This window comes from Zalophus californianus, chromosome 3, assembly GCF_009762305.2.
Source record: "Zalophus californianus isolate mZalCal1 chromosome 3, mZalCal1.pri.v2, whole genome shotgun sequence".
NCBI classification, from domain to species: Eukaryota; Metazoa; Chordata; class Mammalia; order Carnivora; family Otariidae; genus Zalophus; species Zalophus californianus.
The window spans coordinates 176,763,804-176,787,204 of NC_045597.1; the positions used below are offsets into that span (position 1 = coordinate 176,763,804).

Sequence of the window (23,401 nt, forward strand, 5' to 3'; positions counted from 1 at the left end):
TGTGTTTTTTTCTCCTTTCCAACCGAAACCAGAGGAGTCCTGTCAAGAATGTGCCCCTCGCCTAAGGGTAGAGGCCCCCTGCAATGCCCCACACCAGTGTCCCAAGGATCCTAGCACAGTCCACACTTTTATTTCCCCAAAAAGTGCCTTTCCAAAAGGTTCTTTCCCCCAGCTATAGCCAGCACCAGACCCCAACACCGGGATGAAACATGCCGGGAAACGGGGTACATCTTATTCCCCTGAGTTATCCTTTGGGAGGGACGTGGCCGCAGCTTTGTCACCGGTCTCAGTCTGGGGGTTTGGTGTCCTCAGAGACTTCTTCCTGTCCCCGCTGCTGCAGCTGCCACATGTCCGCGTACATGCCGCCTCGGGACAGCAGAGCCTCGTGCCTGGGGCAAGGAGGAGGAGGAAAGTGCAAGTCCCAACTACCGTTTAACCCCAAGAGTCCTCACCACCAGCCCACAGAGAGGAGAGGGATCGGCCAGGGAGCTCCCTCCGAGACACTCGTGGGACTTCACCTTTTCCTCCCCCCCGCTTTCAGAGGCCCCGCCCTGTGCATCCTGCCCTGTTCCTTACCGTCCTCTCTCTACAATGCAGCCATCCTTAAAGACGAGGATCTGGTCCGCGTCCACCACAGTTGAGAGCCTGAGAAATCAGAGCTGTGTTACGCACCACACACCACAAGTGGGTGCCCGCTGCCCGGGGTCCCGTACCTGTGCGCCACGACGATGGTGGTGCGGTTGGCGCAGACTTCAGCCAGAGAAGCCTGGATGGCCCTCTCGTTAGATGTATCCAGTGCTGATGTTGCCTACAGAGAGGATCTGGGTAAACCTGCCCCTGACACCCAAAATCCCCGTGGAAGGAAGATACAAGCTGCTAGCTGAGGCCTCGGGAGTCAAAAAGAACCTGCTCTGCATTCGAGGACTGTAAGGTGTTTTTATGAAGCAGGGATTCATGCTGTCTATCCGCGATGGGCCACCACCCAGCAGCAAATGGCCTGGGCACAGGCAAGAGAGGAAGGAGGGGAGCGGGCTGCCCAGGGCCCTCACCTCATCCAGCAGAATGATGTCTGGAGCCTTGAGAATGGCACGAGCAATGGCCACACGCTGCTTCTCCCCACCACTCAGCTTGAGTCCCCGCTCGCCCACCTGCGTCTCGTATCCTGTGAATATTGCCCGCCTCCCTCAAGTCACACGGAATACATTTGGTTTCTGTGCTCAGATGAGCAGGACGGGATGGAACAGAGGGTTGCAGGGAACAGCAGGACTGAATCGGGCAGGGCAGGACCTCTCTCTGCAGGGAAGCTCACCTTCAGGGAAAGTCATAATGGCCTCATGGATGCCCGCAGCCTGGGCAGCAGCTACCACCTCCTCGTCCCCGGCTGTCAGGCGGCCATAGCGGATGTTGTCAGCGATCGTGTCATTGAAGAGGACGGTGTCCTGGGGCACGACTCCAATGTGAGACCGGAGGGAGATCTGGGTCACCTGGAGCCAAAAGACCGTATGGCCCAGGCCGTGAGACTGCCCTACGCCCACCGTCTGGCCTGGGAGGTAAGATGGGCTGGGGTGGGGGGGCACATGGGATGAGGTAGAGGAACCCTGTCACCACCATCCCATCCCAAATCCTAGCTGTGTGGGCAAATCACTCAACCTCCCTGAGTCTGTCTCTCCATCTATAAAGAAAGAAGATGCTTTTTATGCCCATGACTACTTTACTGGGGTAGGTCACATGGCGCTAGAAAGGCTGAGATCTCCAGCTGCAGCTTTTTGCAGGGGTGACATCTTCTCTCCCTGGAGAGTGGCCAGTACTTCATAGAGAGCCATTCTTTCACACACAGGCCCCTAAATCACCATCTCCTCCCTAGCAACCTTACCTGTGAGATGTCCTGCCCATCTATTCGGATGCAGCCGGAGCTGATGTCATAGAAGCGAAACAGCAAGCGCAACACTGTGCTCTTCCCTGCTCCAGATGGGCCCACCTGGTGCATTGGAAACAGAGGGAAAACATTTTCAGGCCTGCCGCTTTTAAGGCTTGCTCTCCAAGAAGCCACCAGTGTCCATCGAGGGTGCTACATTCAATCCTGTGGCCTGTTGTGACAGGATTCTGACTCCACAGCCTGGGTCACAAACTTCCATGAGCACCGGAGTAGGGAAACTCAAGGAGTCTGGGCCAAGTGCCTGGGTCTTCTCTCACCAGGGCCAGTGTCTGTCCAGGCATGACGGTGAAGGACACACCTTGCAGCGTTTCTCGCCTGCAAGGAAGGGTGGGCATGGTCAGCAGGCCTGCTGCACTCCCAGGGACTCCTTCCACCAGCAGAGCTACTCCTGGGCCCTGCCCCTCCCCTGGGCCCTGCCCCTCCCCTGGGCCCTGCCCTAGAAGGCTCCCCTTCTAGGAAGTGGTGGGCTGAGAAGCAGGAATGGGGGCGGGGGCTGTGGCCATGTGTAAATGGATGATGGGACAGGAGGCTGGGAGGTGCCAAAAGGGAGACTCACCCACTGGTATAGCTGAAATGCACATTCTCAAACTCAATCTGGCCCCTCTGGAAGTGCAGGGGCCCTGCTCCAGGGAGGTCCTTCACCTAGGAAAGTGCCACCCATGCATGCTGCCACTATAGGTCTGCTATTCCCCAGACACCGGAACACCACGCAGACTCCTGCTTCCCACACCCCGCGCTTCACTCACTTCCGGCTTCTCTTTCAGCAGGTCGAACATGTTCTCCATGTCGATGAAGTTTGTCTGGATCATCCTGCAAAAACAGCGCTGGCTGGGGCTCCTCTGAGGAGCTGGGGAAATAACCATGCACCCCAGACAGGTGAGGGTTGGCGATCAGGTTAGGTTACCTGTAGTAGGTGCCAAACCAGTTGAGAGGCATGTAGAGCTGGATGATGTAGGTGCCAAAGAGCACGAAGTCCCCGACCTGCGGACATCCCAGGAGGCGGACAGGGTCACGGGAGACCTACGGGCTGGCACCCCGCCCATGTGCTGTCACCTTGCCCACTTCCCTCCAGGCACCTGGGGGCCCAGACACGGCCCCAGGGCCCCTCTTCCCCGTCCCCAGCACAGTTCCCTCACCTGTAGCTTCTGCTTGCTGACAAAGTATGCACAAAGCAGGGAGCCAGCAAGGAGCCCGAGTCCAATCACCAGGTTCTGGATCTGATTTAGTAAAACCAGTGAAGCCGTTGACTTCCACTCCAAATGCTGGGGGGGGTGGTGGGGCGGAGGGGTGGCATGTCACGTATACACTCTCACCAAATCCAAACCTGAGCCCCCAGGCATCATCAACCTCACTTTTTCAGCCCAAGTTGTACTCCTCTTGGCCCTGGCAATTCTGTGAGGCTAGGCCACTGCTCTTAGCTGGCGTCAAACGAGCATCCTCACCTGATATTTGAGGATGGCCTCTCGATAGCGGTCCACTTCGTAACCTTCCGCGTTGTGATACTTCACCTGACGAAGTCAAGCCACCCTATGAGACGAGGCTGCAGCCTGAACACCTGGATCATTTCCTCCAGATTCCCAGTGCTTCCTTCCTCATTATATCTTTTCTTTCTTTATTTTGTTAAACTCTTATTTAAGTAATCTCTACACCCAACATGAGGCTAGAATTCACAACCCTGAGATCGAGAGTCACATGCTCTTCTGACTGAGCCAGGCAGGCCTCCCTCCGTCCTCATTTGAAAAAGCACCGCCCCACCCCCACCCCCCTGCCCCTCGCAGCTCCCTGGCAGCCCTGCTGGTCCCAGCCACGCTGCCTCACATCTCCGTGCCTCACGTTACTGCCTCCAAGGCCTTTGTTACCGTCTCAAAGTTTAGCAGAGAGTCCACAGCTCGGGCCCGGGTAGCATTCTCCTGTGTGTTCATAGCACGTCGAAACTTCGTTCTCCACTCAGTGACCACAATGGTCACAACTGTAAGAGTGACAGGAGGGGGAGGAAGGCAAAGAAGAGATCAAGACATCACTCCCGACGGCAGAGACCACAGGGGGGTGTTCGCTACCTGACACATACACATGAACCCTGAGCTAGAGACCAGGGACCCAGATCCCAAAGGGAGAGAGCCCTAAGCTCCCCAAGGGAAGGGGCTATGCCTGAGACGTCTCTGCAGCCTGCACCAAGCCTTGTGTGTGAAAATGCTGTTGGTGACCAAACGAAGGCGAGCTGCATCTGGTTAGAGAAATGAGGTTTCTCCTTGACTTGAACCCACAGCAGGCCCCTAATGTGACCAGGATGCCTTCCCTGGCCCTCTATCCGGCTTGAGCTACAGCCCCCCTGGCAGAGGAGAAGGCCCACCCATCACGTTGGGGAGCAGCAGCTTACTCAAGTCCACTAATCCACAGCCTCTCCTAGCTGGGCCACCTGAGTAGGGGCAGGGCTCATGCCCAAGGAAGTCCCCAGAATACTTCAGGGAGACGTTTCCACTAGGCAGCACTCACTGAGGTAAAGACTCATGCAGAGGAACACAATGAGGCCAAACCAGGCGTTGAAGAACATGCTGAAGTAGACGATGCCGATGGTGATGTCAGCCAGCGTGGGGAGCACGTTGAACACCAGGTAACTAGGAAGGTGAGTCAGGCAACAAAGGAAGGTTTAGGGGCTTGGAGCCAGCAGCTCTACCCCCAGGAGTTTCAGTGTGGTGTTTTGTTTTTCAGTGGCAGCAGACTAGAATCAAGCTAAATGCCCCTCAACAGGTGGATGGCTAAATAAACGGTAGCAGGCCCCAAGGACAGAATGTGCCGGGTCAGTTATAACGAATGAGGAGGATCTTGATGCAGGGGAAGAAAACGTCTCCGTACCATTTTGTTAATAAGGCAATTGAATGACATCTGTGTCGTGACCCTAGGTGTTTTAGGGAAACCCTCCCTAGTACCCCATTAGTGCCATGAGTCTGTGCACATACGTATGTCCAAGTGTGGTGAAGAGCACAACTCAACATCCTAGATGGGGTGGGAACCTCTGAAGAAGTGAGTAGAATTTACAAGGTACTTGTTCCGTTTTATTTGTGTTATTATGGCAGCACGTGTACATTTATCTTAAAGTTAAAAAAAAATAATTAAAAGGAGGATGGAGAGGCAGCTGAAGCTGGGTGCTTTCTCCAGCCCCACCATCCCACACTCCATTTCCACGGGCCTGGCACCTGAGCAACCCTGTGACACTGGACGTGCCCCGGTCCACAATCCGTAGCACCTCCCCGGTACGGCGTCCCAGGTGCCAGCGCAGGGAGAGCTCATGCAGGTGGGAGAAGAGGCGCAGCTCCACCCGCCGCGATGTGAACTGCTGTACCCGGATCCACAGGAATGTGCGCAGGTTGCTCACAAAACCTAGGGGGAGTTGGGGGGAGGCCTCGGTAGAGCTGAGGGACCAAATGACATCAGCCCACTTCCAAGATATGAAAGGTCCGAGAACACCAAGAGGCCAGGGGAGGGATGCTTCGGGGAGGAAGAGGGGGAGAGGCCAATGACAACCAGAGTGACAGCAGAGTCCCTCATACCTGTACTGCCAGTGCCACCCCCCTGGAGGAACTTGAGGATGACATAGGTGGTGACGGTCCAGGCCAGGGTGCTCCACGGTGCTTTCTCAGTCAGCAAGTTCACTACGGAGAAAATAAGTCAGAGCCCACTTCTGGCCCCGAGGGCTCTCTTCAGGAGAAACTGCTCCAGGCACCAGCCACAATCCCCTTTCTGATCCTCCAGCTCCTCACACTGTCCCACCTCCGTAGGTTAGGGCTGCCACCCCTCACGTGGCCGATGAAGGACCAGAGAGCTGAGCGGGCACTTCTTCCCCTCACCTATGTCCCTATAGAAGATGGGGACCAACACGTTCAGTCCCCGTTCCAACCCCATGAGCCCCAGGCAGATGAGCACGACAAGCTGCAGAACTGGATTCCCTCGAGGCCACAGGTAGCCACTCAGTAGGCGGAGCTTCCTGCCAAGGTCTTGCCATGTAGATCTTGGTGGTGCCTCTGTTGACTGAACCTAGGATGGTCAAACACGTAGGGGAGGGGAGTTCAGAAATAAAAAAGAAGTGGCCTAGCCGAACCCCTCTAGGGAAAGTGTATGGGATTACAGCTCCCAGTTATCTCAGACCCACAAGGGATCCCCAGTGAGGTCAGAAAGGCTCACAGGGCACAAATGAGATTTGGGAAAGAAATACTATGGTGGGAAAAAATGAGGACAGGCAATGAAATTAAGACAGACCCTAAGGTTCAGAAATTCAGGCATACCTCGCTCCTCTCTACGTCTTGATCCTCTTCATTAACCTTCAAGGCATAGGACTGGGGACGAAGTCCAGGGCCCCAGAGTCCCAGGATAAAAAGCCCTCCAGAGACCACATACCGCAGCACCCACAGGCTAAACTGAACCTAGAATAAAATGTGTCCAGAGAGCATCAAAGAAGGCCAAAATGCCATTGTTACCACTTATAACAGAGCTAGGGACTGGGGTAGGGCACATACCCAGGTCAGGGGCCCAGCATCAAGTAGGCTTTAAAAAAATCTAGAGTGACTCAGCAGAGACACACCCCACCAGCTGGCTATCAGCAACCAGGCCATGCAGGCCTCCCCCTTCTTCCCTTTCTTAGAGGCATCCCAAAGTGTGGAACCAGTGTGACCAGACATACCATCCTTCTTCCCAGCCCTTGCCACTCATGATTCTCCTCTCCCCACGAGGTCCCTTACCTGCTGGCCCAAGTCTGCCCGTGCCCACCACCACTGTGGGCTGTTCCAAGACACAAGGGCCAAGTTCTCAGCTGTAAATGCCACAGTCCAGAGGAGCAGGAGACCCGAGCTGTGCCTGAACTCGATCCAGATGCCCATTGCTAGCTTCTGCCAGGCCTGGTTATGTTCCACCACGAGCAGCCCCAGGCCACAGGCGCTGGCCAGAGTCCCCAGTATGGAAGCCAGCAGTAGGTAGCCTGGCAGCGGGGCGCCCCCAGCAGTGCCCACCCGGCCAACCAGGCCGGCTAGGGGCAGCGCCACCTGAAGTGTGGCCAAAATCAGCTGCAGCACATAGGGAGCGACGAGAGGGCCGGCACTCCAGGACAGCTCGTGGGGGCCAGCTGGCCGCTCCCGGCGCTTGCGGGCAAGGGCTAGCACCAAGGCCAGAGCCCCCAGGGCCATCAGTGTCGAGGACATAAGCGTGAAGAAGAAGCAGGGACTCAGGCCCCCCTTCACCCAGGCCGGCCCCAAGGGCCCCTCGGCCTCGCAGTAGTTGCCCACAATCACCATGGCGATGCGTGGCCGCTGGCCGCGGCTGCGGGAACTCTGGGGCCTGCGGGGACTGCAAGAAGGGCAAACGGAACCGGCTGCTCGAGGCGGGGCGCGGAGGGTGGGGTGTTTCGGGTCACGGGGCCGCGGGGCGCCAAGCGGCGAAGGTCTCGGGCAGGGACACACGTGGGGCCCGCCACACTACCCACTCTTGCCGCACGCGCCGCCGCCACGCACTCACGCAGGGCACGTACGCCGTCTTCTCCCGTCCGTCCGCCCCTCGCTCGCAGCCTGGGACCCTACTGCCAAGTCCCGGCCCGAAGGAATGCTCGGCGTCTGACCCGAGCAGCTCCCTCGCGCAGCAGCCCCGCCTACCAGGGCGGCCCCCGCCCCTACGTAGGGTCCCCATTGGTCAACCTCTCTGAAGGGGCGGGAGGGGGAGGGTGCACGCGGGAAAGGCAAAATACCAAGGGCGGAGCCGGCTTGGTCACGTGCTCACGGCGCGAAATCTGACCGCACGTCCGGCCTGAGACATTGACCTCCACGGAACCACAGCTAGGAAATGACCCATCCGCTAGCAGGCTAGCTCGGTATATCCAAGTGACGGCATAGACTGCCCACTTTCCTACAGGGCCCGGCCGGGTCCCCGGCCATTAGGGAATATCACACGCACCCCACTCCGCTTGTTCCCACAATCCTAGCGCCGAGAGACAACTAGCGGCGCAAGACAACAAGCCGCGACCTGGTCAAAGTCCCTTTTTTATTAAGGGTTATCAAGCTGTACACAGTTCCTACGCCTTCCGCTGCGAGCTCGGGCAGCACAGTTGACCACACCCGCAGTGGACCAGATCGGGGCGAGGGGTGGGATGGAGAGTAGGAGCTGGATCCCAGCATGCAATGCGGCAGCTCAAAGCCTAGGGCGAAGGCCTCCTGTCGTCCCTCTGTCCCCCTCTGGAGGACAGCGGGAGGCAGGCCAGAGCTCTCCTGCTGGGAGGTAGACAGCCGAGGGCACAACCAGTCCAGTCCATCCTATGTGCAGGCGGTAAGGGGTGTAATAAGCAGCAATGGGGACCAGGACGGCCTCAGTCTCCCAGGGGCCCATCCTAAAAGTTGGGAGAGGGCAGCAAAGAAAGTCCACCCTGCTCCTGCAATTTAGAAACCTTCCTTCTTAGTGTCAAGATAGCATGAGAGGAGCTGGGATCTAGGGCCTCCGCACCAATGCAAAGCAAAAGCTGAACAGAATGGGAGCAAGCGAACAGAACCAGAGCAAGCGGCACACGTGCCAGTCATGTGCAGGAAGCGGGAGAGGTGAGCAGGCTGCAGCACTGGGAGAGAACTGGGGGTGAGGTAAGGGCCACAGCCTGAGCTGCTCATCTGTTCAGGGTGGGGGAGGGAGGCTGCAGAGGCTGAGGGTCTGGGCCCAACCTCCCCACTCCACAGTTGGCACGGGTTCTCCCTGCTTGGCAGCTTCTGTGGTGGGCAGTCCTCTGGAGACTTGCAGGGGTGGGTGCAAAGGTGGCAGTACTGGGGCTGGGCTGGGGACCAGTTTCTAGCACCACACTCTGAGCCAAGGGGGTTCCTGGGGATGAGGCTAGAGTCCTGTGTGCCTTGGTTCCTGGGCCCCCAATTTCTCTCCTGGGGCTGTGGCAAGCCCAGTGTTGGCACCTCCCTTGGCCAGGCACAGACACACAAAACACCACACACGTGGAGCCAGGCAACACTCAAGAGGAGCCCTCCATGGCAGGCGGATAGGATGGCAGGGCAACAACGGCCTCCATCCTGGGACACAGGGACCCTCCTCAGCCTTGTCTATACCTGTGGAGAGAAACGGGTTAGTAGTGGAGATAATCTTCCGCTCTCTGCTTGCCCAAAAAACAGCTTGGAGATAAAGGAAAAGGAAAGCTTGATTCCTGGGGAGGAAATCGTAGGGAAAATCAAGCCCTAGATTTCAGAGAAGGTGAGGCAAGAAAGGGCATTGTATTTTGGAGGGGGAGGAACAGTATCTCTGTACGAGCGGCCTGCCTTCTCTCCCATGAGACTTTGATCTCGGCCTGAAAGTTACTACTTCCAGTAGTAGTCGTTCTCCGGTCCTGGAGCCCTTACCTTGTGCACCTGAGGGGGAAGCTCATCCTCCGAGCCCTCCTCGGGCACCGGCTCTGGGTGCCTGGATGCTGACTGCCCGTCTTCAGCCCACCCTCCAAGGGGCAACCGAGAGAAGTGAAAGGGAGCCCGGGGTACTGTGCCAGGATCTAGAGACACAAGTAAATGTCCTCTTAGAATGAACACAAGCAGAAATGTGGAGAAAGGTTCTGGGGCTGTTCAGGGTCGGGGTGAGGGTTAGTCTCTTTGGGCCTGATCGCTCTGACCTCCTTCCTCCCCAGGAGGCCCCCCCAAAGAGCCACCTTTCCCTGAAGGCTCTGTACCCTCCTGGACTCCCGCTGGATACCTGTGATACCCCCATAGCGCCTCTGGAAGCCCCCCTGCAGGGCGGTGGTCTCAGGGGCTCCGGGCCGGGCTGCAGCACAGGGATAGCTAGCAGAGCGAGGGATGGGTTGGGAGGCCCGGGAGCCCTCTGCCCCCTCTTCAGGGGCGCTCTCCCCACTCTCATCGCTCTCCCGGCGGTGCCACACGTGCCGCTCAGGTTCGGCCTGCGCCTGCTGCTTGTGGAGCTGAGAAGTGGAGGGGGGTGCTCATTAGGCAGGGACAGGCTATATGAAACAGATGCCCCCCACCATGCTATCCTCCAGTTCCCATTTTTACCACCTCACCTAGAATCAGCGACCCAGAGTAACTACCACGTTAACAGTGTGTACCACACATATGACGTCTTACAGGTTAAATTCTCAGATCCCTGGAACCTAGTCATTTGAGTCAAGAACAAATTGGTTGCACATGTAAGTGCCAGGCACTCTTTCAAGGTGCTGGGAAGACAGCAGTGAACAGAACAGACAAAAATCCCAGCCCTTGTATGGCTTCTATGCTGGGGGTGGAGGTGGGCGGTTATAGACAGTGAAATAAAAAAGGAAAAAAAATGCAGCAGGTCAGATAAATGCTATGGAGAAAAATAAAGCAGGAAGATTCAGGAGGGTGGCCAAGGGAGGCTCTTTTGGTCAGGCTGGCCAGAGACGGTCTCATGGAAGAAGTAAGAACAGGTGAATAAAGGAGGGAGCCATATGCCTAGCTCAGGGAAGTGGATTCTTGGCACTGAAAACAACCAATGTGTAAAGGGCCCTGGATGACAATAAACTTGGCTAAAAAGGATGGTAAAGGGGTATATGCGGGAATGGAGATCAGAGTAGGGGAACGGCAGAGAAGGGTTCCGAACCCAAGTCTTGCTTTTCCACTCCTAAAACCCTCTATTTGTCAGCGGCCACCTTGATTCCGTGGCTTGGGCCCTTCCTGCCCCACTCACCTGGTGCATATAGAGGGCATGCAGGCTCATCTCGGTGGATGCGTATTCCGACAGCACCAGGCTCTGCAGTTGTCCTTCCCACACACTGCTCCCGGAGCTGGCTGTCCTGGCATCCACCCTGTCCCTCCCGGCACAGACAGCAGCCGTCAACATTTCTGAGACCCGCAGAGGTTGCTGGGGGCTACTGCCATGCCCTCCCATCGTGGCCCCCCGCCCCCCACTCACCCAGAGCCTGTCATGGTGCTGGGAGCTCGGCCTGTGGGCACCTGACCAGGGTGCAGAGGGGAGAAGGAGCGCAGGGCAGAGGCGACTTCAGCCCTGTGCCTGGAGCCCTGCAGGTCTCTGGGCAGTGGGGGTCCCCGGCAGGATGAGCCGGCTACCACATTTGCGATAAGGCTCAGTGGCTGTGAAAGAAAGGGGTGGGTAGAGTTCCCAGGGCAGGAGGGAGGCCGCAGGGCCCCTCAGTGTTCTGGATGTCAGGGCACAGACTGAACAGACAGAAGGAAACCGACTGGGCGGGTAGGCCCTTCCACCCCAGGCCCTCAACTCCCAGCACCTGGAGTCCACTCTGCCCACTGTCAGCTCCAGTCCCCAGGAACACACCTCAGACTCGGACTGTAAGGACTGGATGGACGTAAAGAGGGCATTTTCAGGGAGCAGACCCCCTTGGGCGAGGCCGGCAGCTGCTCCGTCCCGCTGAACCTGCTCCTTGAGGAAGCCGAGGAAGGCCGTGCTCTCACGTGGCGGCTGCCAGCCGGGGTTGGTGATGGCAAAGTGCATGAGTGACAGCTCTGTCTTCCCATCCTCGGCTTGCTGGTACACCGAGGCCTCTGTCTGCCCACCGGACAGCCACTGCACAAGGGAGGCTACAGTGAGGGGGACTGCTGTATCTTGTCCAGAGCCCCGGGGCCCACCCCGGGGACGGTCACACGCTGGGCTAATTGCTTGGTTTGTGCCTTTCTCAAGGGAACTTGGCCAGAGGTTGCAAGCTGAAGGCTAAAATCCAGCCCAAGCTCCTATTTACCAAGCAGGGCTGCCTTTTAGTGATGCATTGGCTCAGAGGGGTGTCTTTCTGCAGTCGGCCCAGAGACCCTGTTCACCTCCGGCCACCTGCCCTTGTCCTCTCCCGGTACCTGGGGATGCCCATGCTGGCGAACATCCATCTGAGCAAAGGAGCAGGTATCTCCAACACCTACGACCTCCACAGTGAAATTGCGGAAGAAGTCTATGATCTCCAGGGCCCGTGGGCGCAGGCAGAAAATGAGGATGAGGGGTGTGACAATGGGGCTTAGTAATTCCTCCAAGATGAACACCTGAAAGGGGAGGGGGGACCCAGGTCACAAGAGAGCAGGAGGGATCCCAGCCCTCACCACCGAGCTATCAGCCAGTCTCTAAGAGGCCCTAACTCCAACTCCACTCACTGCCTTGTACTGGAAGAGCTGGGCAAACTCGTCCCGGGTCTGCGAGCGGTGGGCATTACCCTGCCAGTGGTCAGGCATGTAGTGGATGTGCGCGAGGATCACGCGGAGCAGCTGCTCGGGGCAGAACACCATATGCTGGTCCGGGATAAAGGACCTGTGGGAATCGGGGTCACGGTGAGAGGTAAGCCTTTCCCAGGGGCGCTAGTTGGCTTGCCCCCGCCTGCCGCCCTGGCCCACCTGCACACGGTCACAGTGACCCCCAGGAGTGTGACGGTGGTGAGGACGTGTTCCACGGCCAACACGTCTTCGTCGTAGATGGTGAGGGCGATAAGCACGGCCAGGATGGAGCCAGCGAAGAAGGCGCCGTTCTTGGCCAGCAACGTCAGCAGAGGGGACAAGAAGCAATTCATGTACTTGGAGGCGGGCTTGTAGCCTCGGTTGAGGCGGGACTGCAGCTCGTGTTCCAGCTCATTGAAGTGGCGGAGGTAGCAGCGGCCGTAGAGGGACCAGCAACGTGCTCCCAGGGCCCCGGGCTCCCGCTTCAGCACCTCCGCGTAGCTGAAGAAGGCATAGAGGATCTGCCAGATGAGGATGAGGGGGCACAGCAGGAAGTTGGCGATGCCGATCCATAGGATGCGGTTGCTGAGGCGCTGGGCCAGCTCGAGCCGTTGCCCCCCACGTTTGTACTCAGCCTTGAGGCTCCATTCATTGAGAAACAGAGAGCCAGGTCCCCAGAAGAGGATCAGCTCGAAGTTGTACTTGAGGCCACGGGTGAAGAAGACGGCCTCCCCCAGGCCGGGCAGGCGGAAGCGCAGAGGCAGGAGGGATTTGTTAACCAGGGCGACCATGTAGTTCTGGAAACGGAGGATGCGATGGTAGATGTCTAGCTCTGTCAGCTCGCGCTTGTGGATGCAGATCTGGTGCTCCTTCTGGGTCTGCACAATCCGGGCCTGCACTTCCTGCCACGTGCAGTACGGAAGGGCAGACTGTGGGGTGGGAGAGAGACACGGTAGGGAAGGCGGGCTTGTTGCCTGGACTCCTCCTCGCCCCGCATTAGCTGTGAGGCCCTGTGCTTTGCTGGGTGGAGCCTTTAAGCAGAGGCTCCTTTGACCTGCCAGTGACAGAGGAGGGTGCCCGAGGCCCAGCAGCACGCCCCACCCCTCCCAAGCCGCAGAAGGCACGTTGGGCTGTGGCGCGCTAACTGCCCAACTTCTCCAGTCTCACCATGGGGATACGCAGAGCGTGCAGGTAGAAGGAGTGGATCTCCCAGTAGCAGCAGATGTTATAGATGAACTTGATAAGCCGATGAATCCAGAATACAGCAGCGATGACCAGGATGGTGATAAGGGAGCCATTTTCCTGAATCCTGGTGGGGAAAAGGAAGGGGGGGGAGGGGAGGCCTTGAGGAGTCTTGGCAGACAGGATGCTATCCTGAAGGATATGGCGAGGCTGAGCCCGAGTCTGTGTTCTAGGGAATGTGCCACCACCTCCCACTCCATTCCCCACCTGCTAGTGGAACTCTGGCTCTGGTGTCCTCTGAGCTGTGGCCCTTACCTGGCACTACAGACCTGGGCGGGCAAAAAGGCGTCTGGCAGAGTGACCTTGACAGGCTCGGTAGGGTGAAGACTATGGTTCACCATCTTGTTGGCAAATAGGATGTCGTAGTCCACACAGCTGACCAGGAAGGTGGTGAAGGCAACCACAAAGAGGAACTGCCTGGGGAATTGGGAAGAGGGGCCACACTCCAAGAGTCAGAGAGGCACCAGTGAAATAGTGTGGGAAAAGGGAAGAGTCTGGAAGCAGCAGAACAAGGCTGGAGAGCAGCCTCTGGGGATGAGCAGGGGCTGGAGAACCCCCAGTGGGCTCTCTCTGCTGCTCAGCCCCCCGAGACCTTCTTAGGCCCAAACCAGCTCCCGCTTTTTCCTCTTAGCCTTGGGCGTCACACAATTAGCCTGCTTTCCTCACTGCATGGTAATCTCTGCCACCACTTACTAGACTCTGCTCAAAGATCTTGTGATTGTGGTCTCTGCTACCCAATCCCTGATTTCCTTTTGAGATAGTATTAGAAGCCCTAAAGGGATTTACAGTCTTTCCTGATTGAGGGAGGGTTTCCCAATCCCATCCTCTTTGGCAAGGCCATATGGCTCCTTTCTTAGAAAGTGCTCTGCCCTCCTAGGTGTAACTAAGGCAGAACACACACTTTTCTTAAGTGGCTGGCATCTCTGAGACCTCCTGACCGAACCACGCCCATTCCATGGGATCGCTGATGAGCTGCTGAAATGGTCAAGTCTCAGTTCTCTTCATGGAAGAGAAGAGAATTTGGGAAGAATTCCTTATAAGGCAGATAAAGAAAGTGATTGTAAATTTTGGTGCCACACCAGTCCCTGAGCTCTAAAATTAGTCTGCAGGGTTTTGAGCCGGGAACTGAGCTGCACTGGCTGGTATGGCCAGGGCTGAGCTCAAGAAGAGGAAAGACTGAGATGCGGTCCTTCCCCACATCACTGTCCCTCCTTAGACTTACATGAGCTCAAAGATCTCCCCGATGAGCATGCAAGTGAAGCCATTCTTCTGGTGTAGATTATAAACGTATAATTGTCAAGAAAAATGTGGTTGACAGAGACAGCACTTAGGGGCACAGACTTTGGGGGTCACATGCCCAAACTTAACTCCTGGCTCTATGACTTTCTAGCTGTGTGACTTTGGCCAAACTTAATCTCTCTCAACTTTCGTCTGCAGTGGCACTTTGGAAATAATAGCACCCGTCTCATAGGATTATTAGGCATGAGCTAATGAGTGTAAAGTATTTACACAGAGCTGACACAGAGTAGGTAAAAAGATACTGATTATTATAGTTATTAGTGTCCCGTCAAAAACAAAGATCACCTTTAGAGAGGTTCCTTATGAACTGACACCACGAAGTGAAAGGCACGCAGCTCTTGGGAAACGCAGGCTTATCATTATCTATAATGATCCTTATTTCCCCAGCCTCTTTCAGCCTTAGGAAGAGTTCCATCTCCCTTCCGGGGATTAGAATCAAACCCACCCCAACTTCCCACCGGGGCCCTGCTTAGATGGGGGCTAAGGGTCCCAGAGCTCCCACGCAGACACAAAGGATATTCGAGAGAAGAAGAGGTCAAGGTTTTCAATGTGGTGCCAGGGTGCTGTGGGCACAGGAGTAGAGATGTCAGAGCCCTGAAGGAACAGGTCCCTCTGTCCTGTTCCTCCACCCGCTCCCGCCCCAGGCCCCAGCTCCGCTGTCGGGTCCGAGAACTCACATTTGCTCCCCTCAGGGACGTGCACCAATAGGTCCTCCTCTCCAGGGGGTGAATCACTGTAGGAAGCCTCAAGGCGCTGGTATTCAGTGTCAAACTGCGCCATCACCACCGCCCCCAGTCCACTTTGTCCCCCTGCCGGGAATGACGAAGAGATCCAGGTTCAGACCGTGCTGCTGCTTGTCTCCTGCCCTGCCTAGCAGATCAGAAAGAGTGAGAAAGAATCTCTGCGCTTGGTCTCTACTCCCAGTCTTCTTGGCTCAAAGGCAGAGGAGTAGTTACCACAGGAGAGCAGTAAGCTCAGGGTCTGGAAGGTCAGTCATTCCCAGAGCCTTTACTGAGTGTCTACTGAGGTCTGGCCGGTCTGCCGCTTTGCGGGTGGGGGGGTGGGGGGGGTAGGGGTGGGTGGGGGTGCTGTTTCATCTTCTACTCAGTGGAGATAAGGGGGCTTCCCTCTGCCCTCCTGGAGAAACCCGGGTCTCCCAAGACATCTCTGGGAGATTGGAAGCATTTTGTAAACAAAGGTTTGAGAGAAGCACATGGCCCTACCAGCTCCATGGGCAGCGTCTGCTCCACTCCAGCCCTTGATGCCCTCGCTCTGCAGCTGCTGGAGGAGAAGATGTCAGGCCCCAGGGAGTGGGCAGTGGGGATAGAAAGAAACCCAACCTTCCTACCCACCCACCCTCCACTAAGAGGAGGCCAAGCATGGGGCAGGGAGGCTGCAGTGGGGAAGAGGCACTAGGCTAGATGTACTTCCTCTGGCTGTACCATACAGGACCACTCATCCAACTGTAGGATCCCAAGAAGTGGCTTGTTGAGCCTGTAAAAACTGAGTCAGTACAGGCCTGAGGTCAGGCAGCTCCTCTGGACTGTTTTTCCATCGCCCCACCTCAGCCTCAGAAATTAGGCCTCTCAGGGTCCTCAAAGCCCCAAATCCAAAACCCAAGAAAAAGAGTCTCTTCTGAAAAGGGCCTTTCTGGTCAACCTCTTCCCCTGGTTCCCTAGCACCAAAGGCCCACCAGGCAGGCACAGTTCCTGGATGGGAAATCCTGACTGGGTCCGTGCAGACCCAGATCCTGGGCGAACTGTGGGGTCCCTAGGTCCCTGGAGCCAGGCATGTCTAGGCAGCACTCACCCACCCAGTCGGTGCAGACCCTCGGGCCGTGGAACACGACCCAAGCCTGGCCCCAGTGGGACTCCCTGGGTTAGTGAGAGCCCTGGGTCCAAAGTAGCTGACCAAACCTTCGGGGAGTTCACCACTCACCGGGTCAGTGTGGACCCAGCGTCATGGAGCCCCGGCTGGCCGGGCCTGGGCTCAGGGTTTCCTGCGGATGTTGGAAGAATCGAGCTAGTCCGACAGCCGATCACCCAGGTGGGCTGGGTTGCCTCCCCACACCCAGCCGCCAAGACCCGAGCCCAGCGCGCCCCAGGGTCGCCCGGCGCCAGGCCAAGGGCTCGGCTGCCAACAGCGGACAACCTCGCGCGCGGCCCCGCCGCCCGCGCGCGCCCCCGCCCGCGCGCCCCCGCCATCAAAACATTCCGGCTGCGCGCCTTCGCCACTCCCGCGGCGCCCCTTCCCCCCGTTACTCGCCGTGAGCTCACTTAGGGCTCCGCGGGCACCCTCCGTCAGGCCCGACTCGGGCCTTGAGATTCCAGTAACCGATCTCGCGTTTCACCTCAGGAACCGTGACCCGAGTGATTCCAGGGGCTCGGTCGGCTCCGCTGGGTTGGTCGGGACCGAGAGCTCTAGGCCCGGCGCCTGCCACTCACTGTCACCCGCAGCCAGTCTGGCCAATGAGCATAGGGGGTGGAGACACGACGGCCAATACTCGGCTTCGGAGGCGGGACTAAAGGTTCGAAGTGCGTTTTGGACAGTCAGAGGACCAATAGTGCGCGCTATGTGGGGCGGGGCTGAGGTGCGGGCGACGCCGTTTGTCCCCTTCGCTGCTCCGTAGTGTCGAGACTGTTGTGGTGTTGCAGAAATCCGGGCTCGGAATTGTAGGCGTGCGTGCCGCTCGGCTACCCGGGACCTTCGGTGCGGCTCCTGAGGGTGGGGGCGAGTCCACGCGGTTTAGTCATTGCTGGAGCTCATCGCGCGGTTATCGAGGAGCGGTCGCTTAGGGAACCTCAGTGATTTTTAGCTCTACTGGACTCGATTTGGGAGCTGGATGCTTCCCCCTTTCACTCTGTGTGGTCCGAGACTGTGGGTTTGAGAAAGCGGCCTGGGGTCACGTATTAACCCCCAGAGCGGACTCCTGGTACCAGAGTAAGGCCCGAGGTGCCTTGCGGCGTGGGGGAAACCAAGTCAGGCAGGCAGGAGACTGGGCGGTAGGATCGCACTCTGGGGAGCTCTGTTTCTGTCCCTTTCTGCTCCAGGAGCTCCTCCTAAAGAATTTCTGCTCAGCCATGTCGCCGGTTTCAGCAGCAACCCAGGTTCCTACGTTGGTCTCCCTCTTTGACCTCAACGCGGATGCTCCGATCCTTCAGGGCCTCAGCCTGGTGAGCCACCCTTCTGGGGAGGCTCTGGCCCAGTCTCTGCAGACTTCCTGTCCAGGTATCTGGGAAGGTTTGGGGAGGACCCACGAGAAACGTGACAGGCTCTTTAGAGCTTATTGCTCGTCCAAGGAACACATTCTTATTGATATTCCCCGGTTTAAGAGCCCTTGTTGACATCTCTTTCTACTGGATAAAACTTACCTTAAATTCACTCAATCTCCGGGTTGTTTCCAGCACCGGCCCCCGAATTGTCTCCAAACAAGCCTCTTGCCTTGCCATTGCTTAGGTCTGGTCACGTTTACAGCACTGCCTGCAAAAAACTTCAAAATTCCTAGATATAGTCCAAATTTAAGTGGTTTCCAATCAAATCATTCGTTCTTAATGAATGTAAAACAATTTTTTTGTTTTTTTACAACCTTAATTTGCCTCTGGCTGTTATTCTTGAACTTTTTTTTTTTTTAAACAAACCACACCGTAATTGAAAATGTAAGCTAAAAAAAAAAAAAGAAAACAGGCATTTGGGAAGTGATTTTTGCAGTTAAAAATAATCTTAACGTTACCAAAAATTATTTTCTACATGGTTCTTCTAAACAATCTCTTTAGTTAACGTCAAGTATTTGATATGTATTTGTCTCACATCTTTTCAGAAGCATACTTGTTGTATAAAGTGATTACTCTGCTGTTTATCTTGTGATTCCTAGATTGCAAACTCTGAAGGAAAGGATGTGCCGTCTTTTTCTTTTGTATTTTCCTTTGTGTATCAGACACTGAATGTAATTCCAGGTACTGCAGGTTTGTACTCCCTTTCCACCTCTTATTACCCTCCCCTTATTTAGGTTCAGGGGAGAGAGCAAGCCCAGAAAGAAAACCACTCCAGGGTCTGCTGGATATTTCAGACAAGTTATTTTGTTCCACTTGTGACCAGACCTTCCACAACCACCAGGAACAGGTAATAGGCCAGGTGCAGAGCTAAACGGCAGAAGCAAAAGTATAGGGTGGGTGAGGAGAGGCAGACATGTGGTTTGTCTTTCGTTAATAAAGGTCAGTGTTTTGACTGAGGCTGTTGGTATTACCTGGTCATACTTCCTGGAGTTCTGTCACTGGTCTTGGGTACCACAAAGGGCCAGGCTAGGGCATATTTCCACATTCAGCCTCTTTCTTTGCCTCCTACCAGAGGGAACATTATAAGCTTGACTGGCATCGGTTTAACCTAAAGCAACGTCTCAAGGACAAGCCTCTCCTGTCTGCCCTGGATTTTGAAAAGCAGAGCTCCACAGGTGATGGCTGGTAGGAGACCTGTGTTGAGTAGGACATGGGGCTGGAGGAAGGCCCTAGTTTAGGAGCTTGAGGAAAGGTCAAAGATAACACACCAAACTTGTGCACTTCATGTTGTTTTCAGGAGATCTTTCCAGCATCTCAGGATCAGAGGACTCAGACTCAGCCAGTGAGGAGGACTTGCAGATACCGGATGAGGAGAGGGCTGAGTTTGAGAAGCCCAGCAGACCCCAAGGCTTCCACTCCCATCGGGTTCTTTTCCAAAATGCTCGGGGCCAGTTTCTTTATGCCTATCGCTGTGTGCTGGGCCCTCACCAGGCAAGTGGTGGCCCAGGCTGTGTGGCCAACTGCAGCCTTTATACACTCAGCCTAGGTCTCCCCTAAGCCTGGGCCATTTCTTACTTCTTTTCTTCCTGTTGGATATGGGTATCACCACTGACAGCACAGTTTTGGATTGAATTGGCCTGAATCTGGGGTCCAGTATAATGGAATTAAGTTTGGAAACAGACCAATCTAGGTTTGAATTGTTCTACCACTTGATCTTGACTACCTCTACAAGCCTCAAATTTCCTTGTCTGTAAAGTGGAGACAAGCCTCAAGGATGGTTGTAAGAAATGAGATCACGCATGTAAGACACTTGGCACTGGGTTTCTTCCTGTGAGCGAGCGCCACGGGCATGCTTGTGCTGTCCCTCTGTCATCCAGGTGCCCCCAGAAGAACCTGAACTGCTGCTACGCAACCTGCAAAACGGAGGTCCCAGACACTCTGTGGTGCTCATGGCTGCAGCTGGGCACTTTGCTGGAGCCATTTTCCAAGGGTGAGAGGGTGCTGCCTGGGGTATAAGGATGCGGTGGGTCTGGTTAGCCTGGGTGTACGGGCTGGTTTCCAGCACCGAGTCTGTGTTGTCTACAGAAGAGACGTGGTGACCCACAAAACCTTTCACCGCTACACGGTGCGGGCCAAGCGGGGCACAGCCCAGGGAATTCGGGATGCCCGGGGTGGGGCTTCTCGTTCTGCCGGAGCCAACCTGAGGCGCTATAATGAAGCCACATTATACAAGGTGAGTTAGGTGTCTCAGATCCGGTGGTCTGCTAATCTACTTTTTTCCCTTTCATCAAATGTTACAGTGGGGAGCTTGATGCCTGCATCCTCCCAGTCTTCGTTATTTCTGGGAAGGCGAAGGTAGACTAGGGATGGATCCCCAAGAGTCTTCATCCTCTCGTTCTTTCTTCCTCTATATTATCTTCTGCTTCCCATTCCTTACACATCATCTGTGGGCTGGTTTTTTGGTTGGAGATTTAAAAATAGCAAGTGAAGATATATGGGGCTGAGTTACTCTCTTCTCTAGGATGTTCGTGACCTGCTGGCAGGGCCAGTCTGGGCTAAAGCGCTGGGGGAGGCTGAGACAATACTGCTGCGTGCTCCCCGCTCTGGCCGGTCCCTGTTCTTCGGAGGCCATGGGGCGCCCCTGCAACGGGGGGATCCCCGACTTTGGGATATCCCCCTCGCTACCCGCAGACCCACCTTCCGAGAGCTACAGCGTGTGCTCCATAAGCTGACCACCTTGCATGTCCATGGTGAGCTTTTGGTCTGGATCCCCAGACTCCCTAGACCTTCTTGTACCTTCCAGCCCAAGCCTTGGGTTCTCATTTGTACACCCAGACAACATCTTCATTGAGAGAGACCCGGGCTGGCTTCTGCTCTCAAAAGAGAAACATCTTTTGTTTTATGGCAGGAGAAGATCCCCGGGAGGCAGTCAGGTTGGACTCACCTCAGACACACTGGAAGATGAAAGGGGGGAAGAAGACTATCGAGGCAGAGAGAAAGGTCTCCAGTGATGAAAATGAGGCACTTGGGCAGAATGAGGAATCTCCCAAACAGGGTTTGAGCACCATCTGGCAACTGTCAGCTCTCTCTGGGTGTCTATCCTGGAAATGCAGTGTCAAATCTGCTGTTGCTTCTCTTTATAATGAGCCCTTACACAACACATACACCGTTAACACACACACACACACACACACGTCTGTTATGATAAGGGGCACCTGGTAGCAATTACTGAGACAGGTTTAGCGACCTTTCCAAACTTCCTGTTCTGTTTGTTCACTGATATATCCCTGTATCCCCAGTACTTAGAAAACATGAAATAGTACGTGAAGCAGATGCTTGTGTGGCACGAATCTCACATAATTGCCGTCTCACCGGATGCTGCAGTTTGGACTGAGGCCTGCTTTCCCCGCTGCAGACGCAGCGGTTGTGGCTGTCCGTGCTCCCATGCTCTCCCCTGTTGTGTACCATCCTAATGCAGCTCGAGGGGAGAGTCTAAGGATGCTTGTCCCTCCGTACCTCCTGCTGGGTCTTCCCCTCTGAGCTGAGCCTCATTTCTGCATGTGATATTATTGGATTCAGCTCTTGATGTGCTGATCTTGGGTAACAAAATACAAATACTTATTTTCATTTCAAGACAGTCTGGATTCTCTTTTTATGTGCATTCTTATACATCTGGGGCAGCCCACATCCTTCCACCCTCTGTGTATTTCTTTAGGTGGACCTAACATGTAGCATTTTTCCCTAGGTTCAGGGTCGGAGGGCGAGGACAGCTTCCAGGTAGAGTTGGAGCTAGTAGAGTTGACCGTGGGGACCCTGGATCTTCGTGAGTTTGAGGTACTGCCAAAGCGGAGGAGGAGGAAAAGGAATAAGAAGGAGAGAAGCCGAGACCTGGAAGCCTGGGCGCATGGGACTCTTCCCCAGCAACCTCAAGGAGATGATGAGGCCTTCTCACAGTCTGCCCAGGCACACGCAGCCCCTTTGGGGCCTTCCCTGGATGAGGCCAAGACCCCTGATCAGTCAGAGCTCTGGGACATGCTTCTTGCTGCTTGTCGAGCCGGAGATGTTGGGATGTTGAAACTCCAGCTAGCTGCCGGCCCCATAGGCCCTGGAGTTCTGTCTCTGCTCAGTGCCCCCTTGGGCTCCAGTGGTTTCACCCTCCTACATGCAGCAGCTGCAGCTGGGAGAGGTTCAGTGGTTCGCCTGCTGCTGGAGGCAGGTGCCGACCCTACCGTGCAGTAAGTAAGGGTCCCCAAGCCGAGTGAGCCCTTTGGGGTATAGAGAGGACCATCTGGAGGCTAACGTTGGTCCTGGCTACTTGACGGTATTCCCCTCGATCTGCTTGGGTGAGGCTGGGAGATGCAGGAGGCAAGCTAAACCCATATTTGGGGCTTTTCGCACCTAGGGACTCCCGGGCCCGGCCACCGTATACGGTTGCAGCTGACAGGTCAACACGTAATGAGTTCCGAAGGTTCATGGGGAAGAATCCAGATGCTTACGATTACAGCAAGGCTCAGGTCAGCTGGAAAAAGAAGCGGCAGCAGAGTAGGAAGGCAGCCTAGATCCTGGCTACGATCTTTTCTACTTTCTTCTAGTTCTCCCAAGGACAGTATGTATGGGTCTTAGCTTACACCTCCCCGGAAATCCCCCAGGTGCCAGGGCCACTGACGCCAGAAATGGAGGCACGGCAGGCTATGCGGAAAAGGGAGCAGAAGGCTGCCCGGCGGCAGCGGGACGGGCGGCAGCAGAAGCGGTGGGAGCAGGAGGAGGAGCACCAAGAGGCGCGGCGCTTTGTCGCCCTCAGCGACCGAGAGAAGGTGAGGCCGGAGCTTCTCTATTCCGCAGCCCCGACTTCCTGAGGGGTCTGACCCCTTCCCAGCATGCAGCTGTCCCTTCTTGGGCACCCTGTCTGCCACCGGGGCCTTGTCCTTAACAAGACTTCTCTTTCCCTCAGAGGGCTCTGGCCGCAGAGCGCCGGCTGGCTGCCCAGCTGGGAGCGCCCACCCCCCAGGCCCCCGGCTCTGCAGCCATCAGTGGTCCGTAAGTGCAGGGGCAGGCGTGATGGCCAGGCCAGGCGTGGGCAAGTAGAACGAGTGTTGCCGAGTACCTCAGAAAGGCTGTCGGGGCTGGGGGGTGCTGGAGATGTTCTGGAAACCCTCTGGAGCAAAACCGGAAATGGCCCGAGGGGTGGGGAGAGCTTGGATTGGAAAGGTTCTGGGGTACCTGTTCGGCCACCTGTCTTCCTCTTGTGCAGACGCTGCTGGAGCTGTGGGACATCCCTCCAAGGCCTCACTCCCTTTCACTATCTTGACTTCTCTTTCTGCTCCACACGCTGTCTCCGGGATCACCGCTGCCAGGCCGCCAAGCCCTCTTCCTGATCTCTTACGGCTGCGCCTGGAGCCACCTCGGCCCGGAGAGGGTGCATTCACACTAGCCCTAGGTTTCTTCTTTCCCGTGAAACAGGAGTATTTGGAAGATCAGAAAGGACACTCAGGAACCAGGGC

General features: G+C 56.1%; 3 protein-coding genes across 20 annotated transcripts; 1 reads left to right on the forward strand and 2 right to left on the reverse strand.

Annotated features, from left to right (window-relative positions):
- Positions 1-108: 108 nt before the first annotated feature.
- Positions 109-7,507, reverse strand: ABCB6 (ATP binding cassette subfamily B member 6 (Langereis blood group)). 5 transcript variants are annotated; one of them, XM_027590760.1, is made up of 19 exons: positions 6,670-7,507; positions 6,217-6,354; positions 5,782-5,968; positions 5,485-5,586; positions 5,131-5,314; positions 4,430-4,551; positions 3,796-3,905; positions 3,379-3,444; positions 3,073-3,153; positions 2,841-2,917; positions 2,683-2,746; positions 2,493-2,578; positions 2,194-2,251; positions 1,874-1,978; positions 1,310-1,484; positions 1,050-1,183; positions 714-808; positions 577-645; positions 109-389 (listed from the first exon to the last, which is right to left on the reverse strand). In XM_027590760.1, exons 1-19 carry the CDS (start codon positions 7,216-7,218, stop codon positions 287-289), a joined length of 2,505 nt encoding a protein of 834 aa, XP_027446561.1. In that variant the 5' UTR covers positions 7,219-7,507; the 3' UTR covers positions 109-286. The 5 variants fall into 5 exon arrangements, with proteins under 5 accessions (XP_027446561.1, XP_027446560.1, XP_027446559.1 ...); XM_027590759.1 differs by having other exon boundaries at positions 1,050-1,162; positions 3,073-3,198; XM_027590758.1 differs by having other exon boundaries at positions 3,073-3,198.
- A 431-nt stretch (positions 7,508-7,938) lies between these two features.
- On the reverse strand, positions 7,939-17,048 carry ATG9A (autophagy related 9A). 11 transcript variants are annotated; one of them, XM_027588155.1, is made up of 17 exons: positions 16,905-17,047; positions 16,567-16,627; positions 15,852-15,906; positions 15,306-15,437; positions 15,148-15,191; positions 14,552-14,616; positions 13,585-13,746; positions 13,255-13,396; positions 12,268-13,016; positions 12,031-12,184; positions 11,743-11,922; positions 11,213-11,461; positions 10,835-11,013; positions 10,610-10,727; positions 9,644-9,866; positions 9,301-9,446; positions 7,939-9,012 (listed from the first exon to the last, which is right to left on the reverse strand). In XM_027588155.1, exons 4-17 carry the CDS (start codon positions 15,406-15,408, stop codon positions 9,007-9,009), a joined length of 2,520 nt encoding a protein of 839 aa, XP_027443956.1. In that variant the 5' UTR covers positions 15,409-15,437; positions 15,852-15,906; positions 16,567-16,627; positions 16,905-17,047; the 3' UTR covers positions 7,939-9,006. The 11 variants fall into 11 exon arrangements, with proteins under 11 accessions (XP_027443956.1, XP_027443962.1, XP_027443954.1 ...); XM_027588161.1 differs by having other exon boundaries at positions 15,306-15,498; XM_027588153.1 differs by having other exon boundaries at positions 15,852-15,909.
- A 197-nt stretch (positions 17,049-17,245) lies between these two features.
- ANKZF1 (ankyrin repeat and zinc finger peptidyl tRNA hydrolase 1) lies at positions 17,246-23,302 on the forward strand. Of its 4 annotated transcripts, XM_027588167.2 has the most exons (14): positions 17,246-17,337; positions 17,679-17,856; positions 18,635-18,747; positions 18,973-19,075; positions 19,198-19,391; positions 19,778-19,890; positions 19,986-20,133; positions 20,422-20,650; positions 20,809-20,955; positions 21,646-22,135; positions 22,303-22,414; positions 22,550-22,714; positions 22,852-22,937; positions 23,152-23,302. In XM_027588167.2, the coding sequence occupies exons 2-14, from the start codon at positions 17,709-17,711 to the stop codon at positions 23,273-23,275; spliced, it is 2,172 nt and encodes a 723-aa protein (XP_027443968.1). In that variant the 5' UTR covers positions 17,246-17,337; positions 17,679-17,708; the 3' UTR covers positions 23,276-23,302. The 4 variants fall into 4 exon arrangements, with proteins under 4 accessions (XP_027443968.1, XP_027443970.1, XP_027443967.1 ...); XM_027588169.2 differs by having other exon boundaries at positions 17,261-17,856; positions 19,198-19,415; XM_027588166.2 differs by having other exon boundaries at positions 17,261-17,856.
- Positions 23,303-23,401: the final 99 nt, after the last annotated feature.

Coding starts and splice junctions, on each gene's coding strand:
- ABCB6 (XM_027590758.1), bottom strand. CDS start 7,218: ATGGTGATTGTGGGCAACTACTGCGAGGCCGAGGGGCCCTTGGGGCCG. Junction 5,969..6,216: donor AAGACGTAGAGAGGAGCGAG/GTATGCCTGAAT, acceptor TGACCATCCTAG/GTTCAGTCAACAGAGGCACC. Junction 3,445..3,795: donor CTCTGCTAAACTTTGAGACG/GTAACAAAGGCC, acceptor TGACTTCGTCAG/GTGAAGTATCACAACGCGGA.
- ATG9A (XM_027588156.2), bottom strand. CDS start 15,408: ATGGCGCAGTTTGACACTGAATACCAGCGCCTTGAGGCTTCCTACAGT. Junction 15,192..15,305: donor CGTCCCTGAGGGGAGCAAAT/GTGAGTTCTCGG, acceptor CTGTGCCCACAG/CACCCTGGCACCACATTGAA. Junction 13,017..13,254: donor ACGCTCTGCGTATCCCCATG/GTGAGACTGGAG, acceptor CCCACCCCACAG/TCTGCCCTTCCGTACTGCAC.
- ANKZF1 (XM_027588169.2), top strand. CDS start 17,709: ATGTCGCCGGTTTCAGCAGCAACCCAGGTTCCTACGTTGGTCTCCCTC. Junction 20,956..21,645: donor TGAGGAATCTCCCAAACAGG/GTTTGAGCACCA, acceptor ATTTTTCCCTAG/GTTCAGGGTCGGAGGGCGAG. Junction 22,938..23,151: donor TCTGCAGCCATCAGTGGTCC/GTAAGTGCAGGG, acceptor CCTCTTGTGCAG/ACGCTGCTGGAGCTGTGGGA.